The sequence below is a fragment of the Rutidosis leptorrhynchoides genome, chromosome 9 (genome assembly GCF_046630445.1).
Source record: "Rutidosis leptorrhynchoides isolate AG116_Rl617_1_P2 chromosome 9, CSIRO_AGI_Rlap_v1, whole genome shotgun sequence".
Classification (NCBI taxonomy): domain Eukaryota; kingdom Viridiplantae; phylum Streptophyta; class Magnoliopsida; order Asterales; family Asteraceae; genus Rutidosis; species Rutidosis leptorrhynchoides.
In genome coordinates, this window is record NC_092341.1 from 352,609,438 (window position 1) to 352,631,429 (window position 21,992).

A 21,992-nucleotide genomic window follows, 5' to 3' on the forward strand; every position below is an offset into this window, starting at 1 on the left:
ATGAGTGTGTTAACTTTAAAATGATTAAATGGGTAATTGTTGACCTAGTTGGGCAAGATGAGTATGAGATGTCCTAATTTTATGTTAGTCGGTGTTGTTAGACCTTAATCACTAGCTTTTAGTGATTTATGATGGGTCTTGACCTTAAATGGACGGTTTTAGTATAATTGGTCAACTAATGCATTTAAGTCATTAAAAGCACAAGAGTGCGTTGTTGGTGTTTAGTCCAACGAATCGTATATTAATTATATACATAATGTACTAGGTACGTTGCATTGAAGGAGCTTGATTTCTAATTCACCAAAAGCATTGAGGTGAGTGGAATAATTATATATCTATGTATATGATTTATTTGCTTGTGGGGTATGGGTTGAAGTTCGATGTTGACGATACCATATCCTAGAGTATATTGTTTGTTCGTTTTGATGAGGGTTTAAGTTCGATGTTGACGATACCTCATGTATGGATTTAAAGTTCAATTTAACGAAGCCATACCACTATTGTAGTGACGTTTGTTTGATGAGGGTTTAAGTTCGATGTTGACGATACCTCATATGTGGGTTTAAGTTCGATGTTGATGATACCACATTTATTAGGATGAATGGGGATTAAGTTCGATTTTGACGATACCATTCGTAGGGCTAGCCTTGGAATTTGAATACTAATGGATATTGTGAACATCAATGATTGTGTTTAGTGTTGTAGCATATTGTATTGTTGTGTTATATGCTATTGTTATACTAGCTTATGTTATCAAGGGTTTAGCGTTATACATTATGAGGGTATGCTAATTATATTGCTAGTATGTATGCGGATTTGGTATAAGTGATTGCAAGTAAGTAAGTTATATATGTATATGTATAATTATTGCATTCACTAAGCGTTTTGCTTACCCTCTCATTGTTTACCTTTTTATAGGCTCCGGCGTGGACAAGGGTAAGGGCGTTCGTTTGGATTAGTGATCCCGCTTTGTTTTGATAGGGGACGCTTTTTGAATGCGTTAGCTTTTGAAGTTTGACCGAGATTTGGGTAGTTTAACCCCCAAACATCATGCTCTAGTGTCGTTTGGAATTTAAACTAGTGTGGTCGAAACTTACATTTTGTATGAAACTCGTATTTCGTGTCGATGTGGGCCCCGTTTCGTAAAACTTATTTTATTATTGAATCATGTGAGTTTTTCATATTATAATGTGTTGTAAAAAGCGTTTCGTCTAAAAGTGGCGGGAAGTGGGAGATTATTAATCGAAAATTGGAAAATCCGGACAGCGGGCTGCCAGGCCATCTGCACGCCGCGCACCCCAGGGAGCTGCGCGCCGCGCACCCCAGGGAGCTGCGCGCCGCGCACTACCCTGTATAAAAAAAATTGTTGTTTACGGTTGGATAAGGGGTTGGGTTGTTACAAGTGGTATCAGAGCATGGTCTAAGGGATTTAGGCGACTTGAGATAGGTGCCTCGACTTAGACTTTATTGTATATGCGCGTTATGCAGGACTTGTAGGAGACGGATCGTACCGGGGATTGGATAGTGCCTACGTTTAGGTGAACTAACTATGCGCTAATTGTTTTGTGTTGTGTTTTGCAATCATCAAGCGAGATAGACGTTGTACTAGCGAGTTAATGCGACGTGCTCGCGTAACAATGATTAGCTACCATTGTTACGGGTTCAAATCGTGTTAAACAAGCTATGTACGACGATTGTTGAGCAAGATGGGGCGGTGAGATGTATATGAATATTATGTTGTGTCCTTTCGTTTCATTGTTTATCCTATTTCCGTTTTATAGTATGAAGACGAGAAACGGACCCGAAAACAATGACGGAGGTACGAGCGAGGATGCCGAGTTTACGGCCAAAGTTGAGGCCATATTTAAGAAGCAAAAAGCGGAATTTCTTGAGGACGTCCGAAAAGTTTTCCAAGATTCGGTTGTTGGGCAAGTAACCGATTTAATAAATGAACGAATGAGTGCCGCAATCAAAGAGGCACTCGATGCTAGAAACATCCATCCTCGTGGCGAAGGAGGTAATGGTAATGGGGGACATGGAAGGTGGGACTTCCATTATAAACATTTCAAGGATGCCCAACCTCCTATGTTTAATGGAGTGAGGGATCCGGTGAAGATTACATGTTGGATCTCCGACATCGAGGGGGCTTTCCGTATCGCGAAATGTCCTCTCGAGAAGAAAACGAGGTACGGTTCTAGTATGTTGCGTGAAGAGGCCAAGTTGTGGTGGGACGATAAAATCCAATTATATGGGGAAGAGCAATGCATGAGCTTGACGTGGGAAGAGTTTAAAAAGGAATTTTTGAAAGAATACCGAACTCCTTCCGACCTTGATAGAATCCGGGACGAGTTTCACAATTTGCGACAAGGTTCAATGGACTTGGTTACTCTCAACTCTACCTTCTTGGCAAACACTCGTTTTTGTCCAGAGTATGTTGGTGATGATCACAAGTTGATGCAAGATTTCTACCGTACTATGAACGATGAGTTGAAGGGTAAGATTAGCCTCGGAATAGCTAAGTCTTTTGACGAGTTATTTGAATTGGCTCGGGGTTTCGAGCAGGAGGTTTCAAAAAGAAGCGACATCTCTTTCTCAAAGAGAAAATTTGAAGGTTCGAGCCATTCGAACTTTTCCAACAAGAAAAGCAAGAAGGGTTTCGAAAGTGTAAATAGTGTAAAGAAGGGAGGTTTTGGGAACTTTATCCCTACTTGCTACAATTGTGGGGTACGAGGTCATTTGGCTCGAGATTGTACGAAGCCTTCTTCGACAAATAAACTCACTTGTTTTAATTGCAACAAAGAAGGACACCGAAAGTCGGAGTGTCCCGATTTAAACACCGACCATGTCAAACGGTTAGAAAAGGCGGCGGGTACGGCTAGAGGACAAAATTATTTGATGACGAATGAAGAGGCTAAGCAATCCAACAAAGTTATATCAGGTACTTTCATGGTTAACTCTAATCCGGCAAGGATACTATTTGATAGCAGTGCTAATTTATCTTTTGTATCTCCGCGTTTTGTGTCTAAGCTTGATAAACCTTTAGCTAAGTTAAGTCATCTGGTAGAAGTTGAAATAGCAGATGGTAAGACGGTGCTAGGGGTTGATGTTTGTAACGATTGTGATATTGTGTTTGGTTCCGAAATGTTTAAAATTGATCTTATCCCGATGACCTTGGGTGAATTTGATATTGTCGTTGGTATGGATTAGCTCGATCGTCATAGAGCCGATATTGCATGTCATGAAAAATCTATTCGTGTGAAGACCCCAAGTGGGAGAGAGTTAATTATTCACGGCGAGAAATGGAGAAGACTTGTGCCATTATGCACTATTGCACGGGCACGTCATTTTCTTAGTAGTGGTGGCATGGCTTTTTCTTGCTCATGTAGTTGATACTCGTGAAGAGCCACCATCCATTCGTGAAATTTCGGTGGTTAGTGAATTCGAAGATGTTTTTCCGGATGAATTACCGGGTGTTCCGGCGGAAAGACAAGTTGAATTTCGCATCGAGTTGGTTCCGGGTGCTACTCCCATTGCTAAAACTCCCTATCGTTTAGCACCAACGGAGATGCAAGAGTTGTTAAATCAAACCCAATAGTTGCTTGAAAAGGGTTTTATTTGACCGAGTGCTTCACCATGGGGCGCTCCGGTTTTATTCGTGAAGAAGAAAGATGGTAGTATGCGGATGTGCATATTATTGGGAGTTGAATAAAGTGACGATCAAGAATAGCTATCCATTGCCTCGGATTGACAATTTGTTTGATCAACTCCAAGGCGCGACTTATTTTTCTAAAATTGATTTACGGTCCAGCTATCCCCAAATGCGGGTCCGTGAGGAAGATATTGAGAAAATGGCCTTTCGAACGCGTCATGGACATTTTGAGTTTGTAGTTATGCCTTTTGGTCTTACAAATGCACCGGCGGCATTCATGGATCTTATGAACCGAGTGTGCCAACCTATGTTGGACAAGTCAGTGATTGTGTTCATTGATGACATACTTGTCTATTCGAAGATTATGAAGGAACATGAACATCATTTGCGTAGCGTGTTGAAGACGTTGCGGAAGGAGAAATTGTATACAAAATTCTCCAAATGTGAATTTTGGCTAAGGGAAGTTCAATTCCTTGGCCATATTGTGAACAAAGATGGTATTCAAGTAGATCCGGGGAAGATTGAGACGGTCAAAAGTTGGGGACGACCGACTATGCCTACGAAAATTCGAAGTTTTCTCGAATTGGCCGATTATTATTGTCGGTTTATCCAAGACTTTTCTAAGATCGCCTCTCCATTGACGATGTTGACGAGAAAGAACGCGAGATTTAATGAGCAAGAAATTGCTTTCCAATTGTTAAAAGAGAAGTTGTGTCAAGCTCCGGTGTTAGTATTGCCGGAAGGGGTAGAAGACATGACGGTTTATTGTGATGCGTCTTTAAATGGGCTCGTGTGTGTTCTAATGCAAAGAGGTAAAGTCATCGCGTACGCCTCTCGACAATTAAAGGAACACGAAACGAGATATCCGACTCATGATCTTGAGTTGGCGGTGGTTGTTCATACATTGAAAATTTGGCGCCATTATTTGTATGGTGTCAAGTGTACGATATATTCGGATCACAAGAGCTTAAAACACCTTTTTGATCAACGAGATTTGAATTATCATCAACATAGGTGGATGGATGTGGTAAAAGATTAAGATTGTGAAATAATTTATCATCCGGGTAAGGCGAACGTGGTTGCGGATGCGTTAAGTCGGAAGAGTCAACATTCGGCGATATGAGTAGGATCGTTACGCATGATTATTACTAACGATTTTCTTGTAAAGGTTGGTGAGATACAAATTGAAGCTTTTGTTAACAACAAACACGAGGAACGAATCGTGGGCCAAACGGAGTTTATTACCTTAGGTCCACATGGTTTGTTATCTTTTCAAGGAAGGGTGTGGGTGCCTAGAATGGGAGATTTCCGACGAGTGCTACTTGATGAAGTACATAAGTCAAAGTATTCCATTCATCCGGACCCGAAAAAAATGTATCTTGATTTAAAGAAAGAGTATTGGTGGCCGGGCATGAAACGTGATGTTGTAAAGTATGTTGAACAATGTGTCACGTGTTTGCAAGTTAAGGCCGAACACCAAAAGCTGTATGGTAAGTTACAACCGTTGGAAGTCCCGAAATGGAAATGGGAGCACATTACCATGGATTTCATTACAAAGTTACCAAAGACGGCGAGAACCCAATTTGATACGATTTGGGTGATAGTTGATCGGTTGACGAAAAGTGCTTTGTTTCTTCCCATTCGGGAAACGATATCGTCGGAGGCTTTTTCAAAGTTATTTATCAAGGAGGTGATATCGAGACATGGGGTTCCTATATCTATTATTTCGGATCAGGATACTCGTTTCACATCTCGGTTTTTGAATAAGTTTCATGAAGATATGGGTACACAATTGAGAATGAGCACGGCGTATCATCCTTAAACGGACGGACAAACCGAACGTACGAATTAAACATTGGAGGATATGTTACGGGCGTGTATAATTGATTTCGGTGGTAGTTGGGATGAGCACTTACCATTGGTGGAATTCTCGTACAATAATAGTTATCATACTAGTATCGGGATACCACCTTATGAGATGCTTTATGGGCGTAGGTGTCGAACTCCAATTTGTTGGGGTGAAGTGGGTCAAAGAGAAATCGAGAGTACCGATTTGGTTTTAGAGACGAATAGCAAGATTGAGATGATTCGGACTCATTTGAAAGCGGCACAAGATAGACAAAAGTCGTATGCCGACAAACATAGGCGATTGATTGAGTTCCAAGAAGGTGACATGGTGATGCTTAAGGTTTCGCCATGGAAGGGTATTATTCGGTTTCGAAAACGAGGAAAGTTAGCTCCTCGGTTCATTGGGCCATTTAAGATTTTGGCTCGTGTTGGTGAAGTTGCGTATCGTTTCGAATTACCCGAAGAGCTTGCGGGGATCCACAACACATTTCATATTTTCCATCTCCGTAAGTGCCTTGCGGATGATTCTTCATGGATGCCATTAGACGAAATTAAACTAAACAACAAATTAGAGTATGTTGAGGAGCCGATTGCGATACTCGACGAAAAGGTGAAAGGTTGAGGAAAAAATAAGTGAGAACTTATAAAGTTAGATGGCGTCGTAGTAAAGGTTCTGAGTTTACTTGGGAGCCCGAAGAGTTTGTGATAGTTTATCTTCCCTCTTGTCATGCGACTTGGATCGCGAGGACGCGCTCTGATTCAAGTGGAGGAGAGTTGTAAGACCCGAACAATTATTGTACAGAACTGTAAATAGGGTGCATATAGTGTGGGGAGCTGTATATAATTAAACTGTGGTCAGAGGCTGCCCAGGCCCTTATGCGCGCCGCGCAAGGGTAAGTGTGCGCACCGCGCACTAATGCTGTGGACAGATTTCTCTTTTTAATTTAAATTGAACGTGGGGCATTTTGGTCTTTTCACTTGAAGCCGGATTTAAAGCCACTAAAAGGCTGGTTGGAGTAGTTAGTTCACATCCACCAACCTTATCATCTCTCCCATTCAATTTTAGAGTGAGAAACTATTTAAGAGAGAGAAAGCTCAAGCAAAGGAATAAGAAGCCAGTTTCGGGTCTTAGCTCGAGTATTAAAGTTGTTCATCTAGCCTTTAGCTACGTTTTGGTTGTAGTGGTATGTCCTAACTTTGATCTACTTACTTTAATTTATATAAGGGTTAGAGTTTGGGTAAATGGTGAACATAAAACCCATATTTGGTGATTTTGGGTGTTCTTGGGTAAGATTGAGTCATGAAGACTCAATAGTAACTAACCTAGGATTTCAAAGTATTAATTGGTATTTATGAGCCTTAATTGGTTAGTAAATTACAAGCACACTTAGATATTATGTGAAAGTGCGTTAATTGGGTTAGTGGATGACCTGAATTGGGTGTGTTAACTTTAAAATGATTAAATGGGTAATTGTTGACCTAGTTGGGCAAGATGAGTATGAGATGTCCTAAGTTTGTGTTAGTCGGTGTTGTTAGACCTTAATCACTAGCTTTTAGTGATTTATGATGGGTCTTGACCTTAAATGAACGGTTTTGGTATAATTGGTCAACTAATGCATTTAAGTCATTAAAAGCACAAGAGTGCGTTGTTGGTGTTTAGTCCAACGAATTGTATATTAATTATATACATAATGTACTAGGTACGTTGCATTGAAGGTTGTGAGCTTGATTTCTAATTCACCAAAAGCATTGAGGTGAGTAGAATAATTATATATGTATGTATATGATTTATTTGCTTGTGGAGTATGGGTTGAAGTTCGATGTTGACGATACCATATCCTAGAGTATATTGTTTGTTCATTTTGATGAGGGTTTAAGTTCGATGTTGACGATACCTCATGTATGGATTTAAAGTTCAATGTTGACGAAGCCATACCACTATTGTAGTGACGTTTGTTTGATGAGGGTTTAAGTTCGATGTTGACGATACCTTATATGTGGGTTTAAGTTCGATGTTGACGATACCACATTTATTAGGATGAATGGGGATTAAGTTCGATGTTGACGATACCATTCATAGGGCTAGCCTTGGAATTTGAATACTAATGGATGTTGTGAACATCAATGATTGTGTTTAGTGTTGTAGCATATTGTATTGTTGTGTTATATGCTATTGTTATACTAGCTTATGTTATCAAGGGTTTAGCGTTATACATTATGAGGGTATGCTAATTATATTGCTAGTATGTATGCGGATTTGGTATAAGTGATTGCAAGTAAGTAAGTTATATATGTATATGTATAATTATTGCATTCACTAAGCGTTTTACTTACCCTCTCGTTGTTTACCTTTTTATAGGCTCCGGCGTGGAGAAGGGTAAGGGCGTTCGTTTGGAATAGTGATCCCGCTTTGTTTTGATAGGGGACGCTTTTTGGATGCGTTAGCTTTTGAAGTTTGACCGAGATTTGGGTAGTTTAACCCCCAAACATCATGCTCTAGTGTCGTTTGGAATTTAAACTAGTGTGGTCGAAATTTACATTTTGTATGAAACTCGTATTTCAGGTCGATGTGGGCCCCGTTTCGTAAAACTTATTTTATTATTGAATCATGTGAGTTTTTTATATTATAATGTGTTGTAAAAAGTGTTTCGTCTAAAAGTAGCGGGAAGTGGGAGATCATTAATCGAAAATTGGAAAATCCGGACAGCGGGCTGCCAGGCCATCTGCGCGCCGCGCACTACCCTGTATAAAAAAAAAGTGCTGTTTACGGTTGGATAAGGGGTTGGTTTGTTACATATAATTATTATATTATTAATATTCAAATATGGATTCTCTTTACGAAATTTATTACATTACATATGTATGCGAAAATACATGTCTTTATATATTTATAAAAATAACGACAAGTTTCGTAGTCAAACGCGTTATTAAAATAAATGACTTTAGCATTTACATTAATTTAATACCTAAAACATGTGATTAAATTGTTTCATTTTAACAAACTCGTGATTTCGTAGGTCATTTCACTAGTATATTATATATCTCGTATATATCATATCCTCCAAGTTAGGAATATATTGTATCTATCTATTATTTAGTTGTAGATATTTTGTATATCCTTAATGATTAGCTTGTTGATCAAACATTGTAGTATCATATATATAACTAGAAAAAATTCTACCACGCGTTGATGCGATTGTATTTGAATATATTTCATTTGGTACCTTATATATCTAATGGTCTGCGCGTTGCGGTGGAACATTATAATGTCTTTTATGAAACTAATGTTGAGCAAAAACAGAATAAAACTACGTAAAAAAGGGGGTTGAAGTACTCGAACTTCAATTTTTTTTTTCATTTACAAACTCATGAACTTACCACTTGCTCTAGCTATCTACTTGATATAATTAGTTAATGTGTATGTGTGTGTGTGTGTGTGTGTGTGTGTGTGTGTGTGTGTGTGTGTATATATATATATAATTGATTTAAAATGCTTTATTTTTTTTAAAAAAAAAGTTCCATTTCGAAGATAATTAGTTGTGTTTTGTTCGTAAAATTGTTTCTAGTTGAACGATGATGAAGGAGAAATTTAACACGCGGCGAAAAAAATATAAATTCCGTTAAAAAATTGAGTGAGTTTTATTTAATGACTTATATTAAATTAAACCATCACTAGATAGCTCAAGTGGTTGGCGCCCCGAGTTCTTTGCAAAAGGTCTGAGGTTCGAATCCAGTCTAGGACGAATATTTAGTGGTGACTAGGGATGGGTTGGAAACAACCACAGAGTAATACTGCTGGACTGCGTACATTAGAGTATGTGGTCGGATTACTTGACCTCCCGGGTAGCTCGAATAGGGAACACCTTCTGCCTTTTACTTCTTTTTTTATATATTAGATTAGATAGTTACATATTACCTCCCCAAATTATCTTTCATGCACAATTTGTATCCCTAAACATTTATCAATACTACCCTTCAAGTTTAAATTATATAACCCTTTTTAAGTAGTGTAATACGACACCAATACGCAAAGAAAACGGCCAAATTCTTGGTCTCTTTTAGTATATATAGAAATCGATTTCATACAAAGACACACAAAAGGGTGTGCTTTTTTAAATCCCATATGGAATCAGCCTCCCACTTAACCCTAGCCGTCGTTTTATTTCCTAAGTATCGATTGATTTTTTTCTTCAATAATTAATCGACTAAACATGGGTGGTGATTCTTCTTCTTTAGTCGATAACATCGATTCCACTCTCCCTCTTGCAACCATCCAACATATGCATACAATCAAACTAAAATTCACCAACTATCTTCTATGGCACAAGAAAATGACGCCTCTGGTAAAAATATCAAAAACTCACTGGTTATATTGACGGCTCCATTCCTCAACCTGAACTGATCCTCACTTTTGGTGATTAATCTTCTGCGAACCCTGCCTATGCTTCTTGGATTGCAGGTGACCAACATGAACTTATCATAATTCAATCTTCATTATCGAGAAGAATCAATGGTAGAAACACTTGTGCATTCGACTTCTCGTGTTGTTTGGTCGGCACTTGAACTCTCTTATTGCCACGATTCTGTTGAACACATTGATACTCTTCATGATTCTCTTATCTCGATTCTGTTGTTTGGTCGGCACTTGAACTCTCTTATCTCAAGAAAGGATCCTCCACTGTTCCTGAATTTTCATGTAAGTTTAAAGTGATCTATAATCAGCTATAAGCAATTGGTCATCCTCTTGAAGAAGATGACATAATTCACTGTTTTTATGTGAACTTGGTTCGTCGTTTGACACGTTTTCTACTACTTAGAGGTTAAAACTCCCTCGATCAAACTTCCATGATTTAATGTCTCAGTTTTAAAGACACGAGATGTTCTTGCAGTCTGTCAATGATTCGGTTGTAACTCCTGTGGCGCTTAATAATACTTCTTCAAATGCCTCTCGAGGTCGTGGAAACTCAAGTACTCGAGGATCTTACTCTTATCGTGGACTGAGACGTGGAAATCCTCGTACCCCTCATTGTCATTTATGTAGAATTGATGGTCACCATGTGAACCAATGTCCAAAGTTTCACACTTATGCACGGAACAGTACCCCAACCATTGATGCTAATTTAGCCGATGTGTTTCAAGCTCAATGTTGAAATGCCCCGTTCATACCGATTATAAACGATTCACAATAGTTGATTTCATTGCGAGGTACTTGACCTCTATATGATACATTTTACAAACATTGCATTCGTTTTTAAAAGACAAACTTTCATAACATCGAAAGTTGACGGCATGCATACCATTTCATAATATATCCCACTATAATTGACTTAATAATAATCTTGATGAACTCAACGACTCTAATGCAACGTCTTTTGAAATATGTCATGAATGACTCCAAGTAATATCTCTAAAATGAGCAAATGCACAGCGGAAGATTTCTTTTATACCTGAGAATAAACATGCTTTAAAGTGTCAACCAAAAGGTTGGTGAGTTCATAAGTTTATCGTAAACAATAAAATTCATCATTTTGATAGACCACAAGATTCAAATACAGTACACCTATCTCGTGTACGAAACCATTTTTCATAATGCTTAGCAGAGTAGGTTTGTATCCTTTTCTCCCCCGTAGGTTGCCTCGTGATTTTTAAATAATCGTGCACATATCTCGTGCACAAAACTAATACACATAACCTGTGTATAAAAATTATTCTCTCGATACATAACATTCATTTCGATTTCATTTCTCAACATGGTAACCGACCTTAACATATAATGCACATCAATAATATCCCCAAAACAGAACATCTCGTATGTATAATATATAATCTTCGAAGTACTAAACACCACGCCCACTAGCTCTTCCGTCTAGTGAACATTCTGGGTGGGGGTGTTAAACCCAGTAGCTACCTTTAGGATTCGCATGAATTAGGGCCATACTCGATTCTAATTCTTAGGTTACCAAGCAATGATAATCAGGGGAAAATTATTCACATCAATTGGTGGCAATTATCATGTCCACATAATTCAATAATAATCCACAGAACTTCTGCCTGCATAATAATTCATTCGAGGAATGTTTTGCTTGTGTCTTTCTCGTCAAAAATTTATAAAAAACATTTCATGTATTCGCAGTTCAAAATATATTTCAAAAGCATTTAATAAAGCAGTTGTAAAAACAGCGCATTTATTCTCAGTCCCAAAAATGTAAAGAGTAAAAGGGAGCAAATGAACTCACTATTCTGTATTTTATAGTAAAAATACATATGACGACATTGAACAAGTGTAAGGTTGGCCTCGGATTCACGAACCTTAGAGAAGCCTTTAAAAAAAATTGCACCAAGCAGGGATCGAACCCTAGACCTCACGCTAACCAACATAACAGCCTAACCATTGATCAATTTCTGATTTTTCTGAATATATCCCATTCTAATTGTAAATAACCCGGCTTATTTTTCTGTTTAAATTTTCTCCTTCAACTTCAAAATTAGATCGACCAAGTATCAATCTTAACAGAGTTTAATTCAATTGTTTAGGACTTGTAATTGATTAACAATAAACGTAATGATTTATATACATTAACAGAAACGAAAAAGAAATAAAAAAAAATACCACAGACACGAAGAACACCTTTCTAACTCAATCGTCAATTTTGAATTTGAAGCTGTTTTAGGCTACGATCATAATATGAAAGATGTTTCAAATCGTTATTAGAAACTTTCTGTATCCTTAATTTATCTTAAAACATCAAATAGAACTTGAATTTTTCGATGAACAAACCTGTTGACTTTTGACAATCAATCTTTGACTCCTAAATTAGAACTCGAAAATATGAATTGGAACTTAGGGTTTTGCAGATATCTTTATTAACAAATTCCTAACAAAAATGTATTTATAATTTTTGAAATTTGTTAAAAAATTTAGCTGTTTGAAAAATGAAAGTAAAAACAGGGCAGTCGACTGGTTCCTCGATTTTTCTGTTAAATTCAATTTAATTAAGGTTGTAAAAGGAAATTGTAAGTGATGGTTGATTATATAATGTCAATTCGTATTATATACAACTGGAATTGATTGACTTTATAGCCTAATTGAATCGACATCCAATGTTCACTCAAACAGAAGAAAAATAAAAAAAAAACGATTTGATTTGTACTAACTTTGTTTATTACTGATTAAATGGAATCGATTTGTACCAGAGGATAGACACAAAACAAAATATGATACAGTTTGATAGTTAAGTGTAACTGATTTTGATTCCATTCTTGTTTGATCCGTAATTAATTTTTATAAAATAATAAGTATATTATTAATAATATTAATAATAATCCAAGTACTAATAATAGAAATAATAATACTGATAATAATATCACTAATACAAATAATAATAATAATTATATATATTAATAATAATAATAAATAATATTGATATTAATAATAATCAAATGATAATAATATTAATTTTATAAATACTTTATTTTCTAATATTCATAATGATCGTGTTTGTAATTATAAATATATAGACAAAAATACTAATAATCATTAATAATAATAATATCGAATAATATAGTGTAATAGAAAATATCGATATGATAATAAGGATAATTGGAGACTTTTAAATAAAAGGATAGGTTTAAAAATGATAAACATAATTGAAATGATAATAATAGTACTATTAATGATACTAATAATAATGCTAATTATAATAGCATTCATATTATTAATGTTAACAATATTAAAAATAACAATTTTTACTTATCAAATTTCATATCTATTATTGATTTTTACTAACAATATTTATTTTAATAAAAGTAATAACATTAATAGTATTTTAACTTGCAATTAAATTTGATATATCAATATTACATATTATTAATCATGTATTTTTTAATAATTATAACATTTAATAGTTAAACCTTTTATATATTGTAATATACATATCCAAATAATTACTTATAGAAGTCATATACACTTATATATAGTTTTATTTTAATAATATTATTATTACCTTGTATATTATTTTACATATTTAGTTCTAATGATTAAATTTTATTATTTCCAATTATTATATATATTTACATTTATATATGTATATATATATTGATATGTGTGTGTGTATATATATATATATATATATATATATATATATATATATATATATATATATATATATATATATATATATATTTATACATATATACATATATATTTATTTATTAATAAATAATGTTTCGTGAATCGTCGAGAGCAGTCGAAGGTCAATTGAGTATATGAAACAGTTCAAAATTTTTGAGATTCATTTAAATACACTTTGCTTATCATGTCGAAACCATATAGGAATAAATTTTAAATTTGGTCAAAAATTTTCGGGACGTCACAGTACCTACCCGTTAAAGATATGAGAAAATTGCGCGGATAGCCCCTGTGGTTTGTAGCACCCAGCGTGGATAGACAAAGTTGGTGATTTGAGTGTGGATAGTCCCTGTGACTTAAAAGTGGAGTAAGGATAGCCCAGTTCATTAACACTGTTAACTTTTTCTGTTAAAATTAGTCATGTGAGGATATTTATGTCATTTACAGGGATTTCATCAACTCAATTTATTATATTTATATTTAATAAATAAATAAATATAAATTTAAATATAGATATAGAATAAATTTAAATTAATAAATCTACAAATTTTCATCTCCTTCATCCCCTTTAATCTTTATCATCCTAATTTATACAAACACCTCTGATCTATTAACCCACCCACCCTTTATTTTTACCTTCATCTTACCTAAATCATATCAAATTAAATTCCAATTAAAATAAATACTCATATCCTATATCTTAAATCCAATTCAATATTAATTATTAACCATTCACTTTTAAATTTTGTAAACCCAATTCAACTTTTAAGATCTACCTCCGACACTGGTAAACAAAATTTGAAGATCCACTTCAAAACCCAATCTATGAAATAATAAAATAAATATAACAAAATCATATTATGAAAATAATAAAATATATATATCAAAATCAAGCTCATAAACACCCATGTTCGTGACCTTCAAGTTCATCATCATTTTAATAACTTCATGATTCATTTTAATCAATCAAATTCTACATCAGATTCGTGTATCATAATCAAAACATCAACAAAATCGTCCCAGATCTGGAGCTTTCCGTCCGGTCAACAAAAGTCAACTAATAAATTGAAAAGATTTAGTGATTGTTAGATGATTAAAACTGTTGTCGAGTGTTCGTGACATGATTTCCAACAATTTTTTTGTTGAATTAATCCTCTGAAAACATCCAGAAATCATATTTTATTTGAAAGTTCATATCAAGCTTTTGTGCCTGTTCTTCATAGATTCTGAATTTGTGATGTTATTTGGCTCCCGAGTCTTCACATTTACCGTTAAAAGTACTAGGAACACATAGCAATCGATTTCCAGCTTTAATTTGTTGTTACGTGTTTTTTTTTATCAACAAGAACAGAATCGGTTGAAAATTGGTACCAGATATTGAAAATGTTATAGATTAGATTTAATGGTTGTTGGTTATTGATTCGGATGCAACCAAATCTCAAATGGTGTGATGGTAACGATTTAAATTTGTTTACGGCTGTAACCGATTCAAATGGTGTGAGTAGTTAATATTGAATTCCATATAGGAGATGAGTATTGATTTAAATTAGGATTTAATTTCATTTGATTCAGAGAAGATGAAGAAGACATGAATAAAGAGAGGGTGGGTTGGTCAATCAATGGACCAAAAGGGATCGAAATTGACGAAAATGTCCTCTTGTTCACTCCATGTGAGAGAACATGACTGAAATACCCTCACATGCTTGTCACATGACTAATTTTAACGAAAAAAGTTAACATTGTTAATGAACTGGGCTATCCTTGCTCCACTTTTAAGTCACAAGGATTATCCACACTTAAATCACCAACTTTGTCTATCCACGCTGGGTGCTACAAACCACAGGGACTATCCGCGCAATTTTCTCTAAAGAAATTTCGTCCCGAAATTTGATCGAGGTCGTCATGGCTAACAATAAGAATGTTTTCATGACGAATATGAGTTGATAAATAAAGTTTTATCATTATTGAGTAATACGGATAAAATAATTCGATTATTTGAAGCGTACGAGTGAAGCTATCACAAAAGAACGAAATGAGAAAATAAAGTCTTGTCATATATTTTGACGTAGACGTGATTGATTTCCGGAGTTCAAGGGATTCAAAAAAAATCTTGGAATCTATAATATCTGATTCTTCGAGATTTAAGGAAATTAAGATCTCTCTAATTAACTACGGAAATCTGCCTTGATTTCTTTATCAGATATTTCACTATAAATCTACTCCCTTCGTTTCCTTTATATTTTGGAGTTCCATCCTTTTTGTTTTCTCTTTTCGACTTTAAGTCAAGCGAATAATGGTCCAGAATTCATAGGTATGAAGTTTCGAATGAACATGACTAATGTTCTAAGAGAGAGATTGTAATAGCACGATCTTAATTGGTTAAATTACCAGAAATCAAGAGAAAAGATAGGACTATCAAGAAAATATGTTCTTGTTGTGTTTAGAGATTAGATAGAATGTAAGAGTCGTGTAATATGGCACATGATGACGTTATGGTCTGTGAATCATCACGTTTCATTAGAAACTCAGCATGACTTACTGTAATATAATCACGTTGATCAAGTGTCATTATATTATACTAACTCATGCTTCAGTTCCCAACACTACTTCAAAAACATTCATATATTAAACTCGAAGGTTTACAGAATATAGAAACTATACAGTTTCTTTTATGATGTAATACTGATAACGCGAGAAGATATATAATATCGAACAAGAATATTTATGAAGATATCTTCAGAAATATTGAGGATATTTACAATGAAAGATACGATGATATCTTATGATTTTAGAATCAAATTGTGATGAAGAAATTAATTCACAATGATTTAGATTAATTAAGGAGCAAGGTATTCGCTGAAGATTTCATCAGAACAGAATCATCAGGATTCCTTATGTACAAGTTTAGTCCTTGTGATTTGTTCAGAGTCTCCTTCATGGTTTGCTCAATTCATTTTTCAGTATTAAAATCTTTGAGCTTTTTCAACACTCCATTCTTTATCATCAAACTTTTGACTATTAAAGTAGTCTTCAGTTTTCACTGCTTCATCAGCTTTTTCAAAATTTTCGAGAACTGATTCATAGACTGGGTGCTTTTCAAAATTTCAGAATAGAAGGTCATAGTTCTAAGAGATAAAGGTTATATGTATACATATATCTGTTGAGGTAGAAACGCTGTGAGATTCAAAATACTGATTACTGATTCTCGGTAATTGGTATGACAATTACTGTTACAAGATGTGAATGAGTATATGATAAGGTTTCAATGAATATAATGACTCTTCGGAAGGTCAGGGATCAATGAAGTTGCTGGTAAGTTTACTGCTAATGTGGTGGAATATAAACGGTTCTCCGGTAATGATAACGAAAGGCAACTTATTTATCAAGGTTATAATAGAGTTTACTCGAATGAAAAGTCAAAATCGATTTACTGAAGCTGTGACAAAATTTACTACTTTGGAAAGAGATTGCAAAGTTATTTTCGGTAATAACAATTTCAAAGGAGCTAGCACAGATACGTGTTAAATATTTACTCAGGTTCCGAGAGTTTTTCAGGTGCATAACTATATGCATAAATCTTTCTTCTCGTAGATAACGTATGGTTGAATCATCCTCTTGATTGAGGTGTTTTCAAGAATCATGAAAGGTTTGAACACATATTGTAATCGTCAAGATACAAATGAGGTTTAAGATGAAATCAAGTGGCAAACTTGAAGAATTGTTTAGTTTCATATGTTATAATCAATATTTTAATTCATTTTAATTGTCCAATGTTGGTAGTCCACAGTTAGCAGTTCAATAATTCATATATAGTTTAATGTATTATATTCGAATTAATTAATACGTGTCGTGACCCATTATATACATGTCTCTGACTCGATCACAACTCAACGTATATATATTATTTTGGAATTGACCTCAACCATGTATAGCTAACTCGATCATTAACGCATACAGAGTGTCTATGGTTATTCTAAATAATATATATAGATGCGTCGATATGATATGTCAAAACCTTGTATACATGTCCCGATATTTAAAGTGCGTAAAATAAATAACAGAAATTAAATGACGATAAATAAAATTGTGAGAATTAAAATTGCAATAGATAAATTGCTATAAATAAAATGTAATCAGTTAGCTAGGAACAGTTAGCTAGGATTTTGTTAGCGTGGATTCTTAACAAAATTTCTCATAGTTAATTTGTTTGTTTCTAACAAATTTTTTTTTCCAATGTTTTCTTCATTATGCCACTTGTTGGATTCTGATAGGTCAAAATCCAAATATGAAATTGAATAAAAATGGTTATTCTGTGGTGAACAGATTCGTATATTTGTGGATGTAAGTAGGATAGTAAATGACTGTTGAATCAGATTCGAAGAATGTACAGTGTAACTTATTAATATGAAATTCAAATATTCCTCGGGTATTACCTACCCGTTAAAATATTTTCACCATTAACAGTTTGTACAAAAGAATACAATCTTTATGAAAGCATATATGCATATTTATTTTCTTCAGATGTAATCATGGATTTATGAGTTAATATGATATTAATCTCATTTGATTTTTCGGTTGGAACTAGAATAAATAATCTCTAAAACATTAGAAATTATATAATCGTCATGTAGAACGAAGATAAATGATGTAGAATGATTCATAGAACGATGATTATGCTCGAGGTACATAATGAGATGTTGAGGCGTGTGATGTTGAAACTTGGGTTGTTGGTGGTACTGGTATTGATGTTGGTGATACTGTTGGTGCCGGTGATGTTGTTGAAGCTGGTACGTTTTGCACCATATTTTCCAAGGCTACAACTCGGGCACGAAGCTCGTTGACTTATTACTCCGAAATAATTGTCGGTCAGAACGAGTGGATAAATAAGGTTCAGAATTTGGGATATCATATAATCATTGCGAGATATCCTGGGAATGAAGGTGGATATGGTGTTTCGGATAGGTTCGCCGGTAAGTGTTTCAGGTTCTTCACCAAGAGGGCAATGTGGTGGATGGAAGGGATCACATTCTTCTTGTCTCCAATTATTGAGGAGGCTACGAACCCATCCCCAATTCATCCAGAATAGATGATGACTGATTGGTTAATCCATTCCGGTCACACTGCTTTCGGAGCTTGAGTGGGATTCCATTTCGGAATCCGAGTGACTTGAACTAATGACGAATTCCATTTTGTACGATTGAATAAAGGATTTTTCGGCTATCCGGTGGTATTCTAATTACATAGAATATCTATATATATAGAACAAAAGATTTCGTAGATTACGGGCGAATTTACGGGATATGTCAGGCAAAGTTTACAGTAACAGATACGTTAAGATATGAATTTGTCTATACACTATTCATGCAATCAATGCAGTAACATGTGTCTAGACTAAGAATGATAAGCAGGTAATTTCCTAAGGATGATAAGCAGATGATTTCCGACTAGAAATGATAAGCAAAACTTTTGACATGCAGACACAGTCGAAGTCCAGACTCATTAATGCATCCTAACAACTACTGAAATATCCCGTTCATATTGATTATAAACGTTCCATATTAATTGATTTCGTCGCGAGGTTTTGACCTCTATATGAGACATTTTTCAAAGACTGCATTCATTTTTAAAACAACCATAACCTTTATTTTATCTATAAAGGTTTAAAAAGCATTACGTAGATTATCAAATAATGATAATCTAAAATATACCGTTTACACACGACCATTACATAATGGTTTACAATAAGAATATATTACATCAAAAATAAGTTTCTTGAATGCAGTTTTTACATAATATCATACAAGCATTGACTCCAAATCTTGTCCTTATTTTAGTATGCAATAGCGGAAGCTCTTAATAATCACCTGAGAATAAACATGCTTAAAACGTCAACAAAAATGTTGGTGAGTTATAGGTTTAACATATATATTATCAAATCATAATAATAGACCACAAGATTTCATATTTCAATATACATCCCATACATAGAGATAAAATTCATTCATATGGTGAACACCTGGTAACCGACATTAACAAGATGCATATATAAGAATATCCCCATCATTCTGGGACACCCTTCGGATATGATATAAATTTCGAAGTACTAAAGCATCCGGTACTTTGGATGGGGTTTGTTAGGCCCAATAGATCTATCTTTAGGATTCGCGTCAATTAGGGTGTCTGTTCCCTAATTCTTAGATTACCAGACTTAATAAAAAGGGGCATATTCGATTTCGATAATTCAACCATAGAATGTAGTTTCACGTACTTGTGTCTATTTTGTAAATCATTTATAAAACCTGCATGTATTCTCATTCCAAAAATATTAGATCTTAAAAGTGGGGCTATAACTCACTTTCACATATTTTTACTTCGTTGGGAAGTAAGACTTGGCCACTGGTCAATTCACGAACCTATAACAAATATGTACATATATATCAAAGTATATTCAAAATATATTTACAACACTTTTAATACATTTTGATGTTTTAAGTTTATTAAGTTAGCTGTCCTCGTTAGTAACCTACAATAGTTGTCCAACGTTAGATGTACAGAAAAAAATTGATATATATTATCTTGAATCAATCCACGACCCAGTGTATACATGTCTCAGGCTAGATCACAACTCAAAGTATATATATTTTTGGAATCAACCTCAACCCTGTATAGCTAACTCCCTCATTACTGCATATAGAGTGTCTATGGTTGTTCCAAATAATATATACAAATGGGTCGATATGATATGTCAAAACATTTGCATACGTGTCTATGGTATCCCAAGATTACATAATATATTAGAATACATGTATAATACAATATAAATTAGCTCGGATATGATTAATATAGATTTGTTACCAATTTTCACGTTGCTACAACAAGAAAAATTATCCAATCTTGTTTTACCCATAACTTCTTCATTTTAAATCCGTTTTGAGTGAATCAAATTGATATGGTTTCATATTGAACTCTATTTTATGAATCTAAACAGAAAAAGTATAGGTTTATATTCGTAAATATAAGTTACAAGTCATTTTTGTAAAGGTAGTCATTTCAGTCGAAAGAACGACGTCTAGATGACCATTTTAGAAAACATACTTCCACTTTGAGTTTAACCATGATTTTTGGATATAGTTTCATGTTCATAAGAAAAATCATTTTTCTAGAAGAACAACTTTTAAATCAAAGTTTATCATAGTTTTTAATTAACTAACCCAAAACAGCCCGCGGTGTTACTACGACGGCGTATGTCCGGTTTTACAATGTTCTTCGTGTTTCCAGGTTTTAAATCATTAAGTTAGCATATAATATAGATATAGAACATGTGTTTAGTTGATTTTAAAAGTCAAGTTAGAAGGATTAACTTTTGTGTAAGACCCGTGTATTTTATTGTGAACATGTAATTATAAGTGATTCGGATGGTGGGGTTTCGTTACATAATTTAAAACGAGGAAAGAAGCTGATCTGGGCGGGTGCGCGCCGCGCGACCCACTCACGCGCCGCGCGAAATCGAGCTGACAGCTCACCTCTTTTTATTTAATTTATGGCATGGGCATTTTGGTAAAAATCACATGGAATCCGAACTAAAGGCCATAAGATCAGTTTGTGGAGTGTTATAGCTTCATTACCACCAACCTTATCTCCTTCCACCTAAACTTTAGAGAGAGAGAGATACTTAGTGAGAGAGAGCTTGAATCAAGGAAGAAGGAGGCGATTTCGGGTCGAATTGCGAGTTCTAAAGTTGTTCATCTAGTCACTAGCTACGTGGTGATTGTGGCGGTAAGTTCTAAACCTAATTCCTTGTTGTAAATTGTTTAAGGGTTAGGGTTTGGAGTAAAGGATGAACATCAAACCCATATATTAGTGATTTTGGGGTGTTCTTGGGTAAATTGTGTCATGAAGACTAAATGGTAACTAACCTAGGGTTTCATAGTACTAATTGATGTTTATGAACCCTAATAGGTTAGTTAATTACTAGCACACATTTATATAAGTAAATGGGTGTTAATTGGGTGTGGATGACCCAAATGGGTGTATTGACTTTAAATTGGTCAAATGGGTCAAAATGAACCTAGGATAGTAATGCTTGTGATTAATGCACAAACCTAGCGTTAAAAGTTGTTTTAGGACCTAACTTGGTTAATGTTAGGGTTTTTTTTGGCGAAAGATGACCCGATTTTAGGGTTAAGTGTTAAAATGGGTCAAGATGAGTAATGTTGACCTAGTTGGGTTAAATTGGTGAAAGATGACCCAAAGGGTGTTAACCTAGAGTTCATTCATGTGTTTGAGGTTTTGTAAGTGTTGAATTGAGTTGCTAGTCATTAGCACTCTTATGAATGATGAAAGACTTGATAATGGGTCAAATGAGTC

At 34.7% G+C, this 21,992-nt stretch overlaps 1 protein-coding gene across 1 annotated transcript in view; it reads left to right on the forward strand.

The window, feature by feature from the left end:
• The first annotated feature begins 1,956 nt into the window (after nucleotides 1-1,956).
• The window catches only part of LOC139869204 (uncharacterized mitochondrial protein AtMg00810-like), a 38,254-nt gene continuing 18,218 nt past the window's right edge, over nucleotides 1,957-21,992 (forward strand). Inside the window, exon 1 of the mRNA XM_071857524.1 lies at nucleotides 1,957-2,186. Coding sequence (XP_071713625.1) covers nucleotides 1,957-2,186 — 230 coding nt within the window. The remainder of the gene's footprint in view (nucleotides 2,187-21,992) is intronic.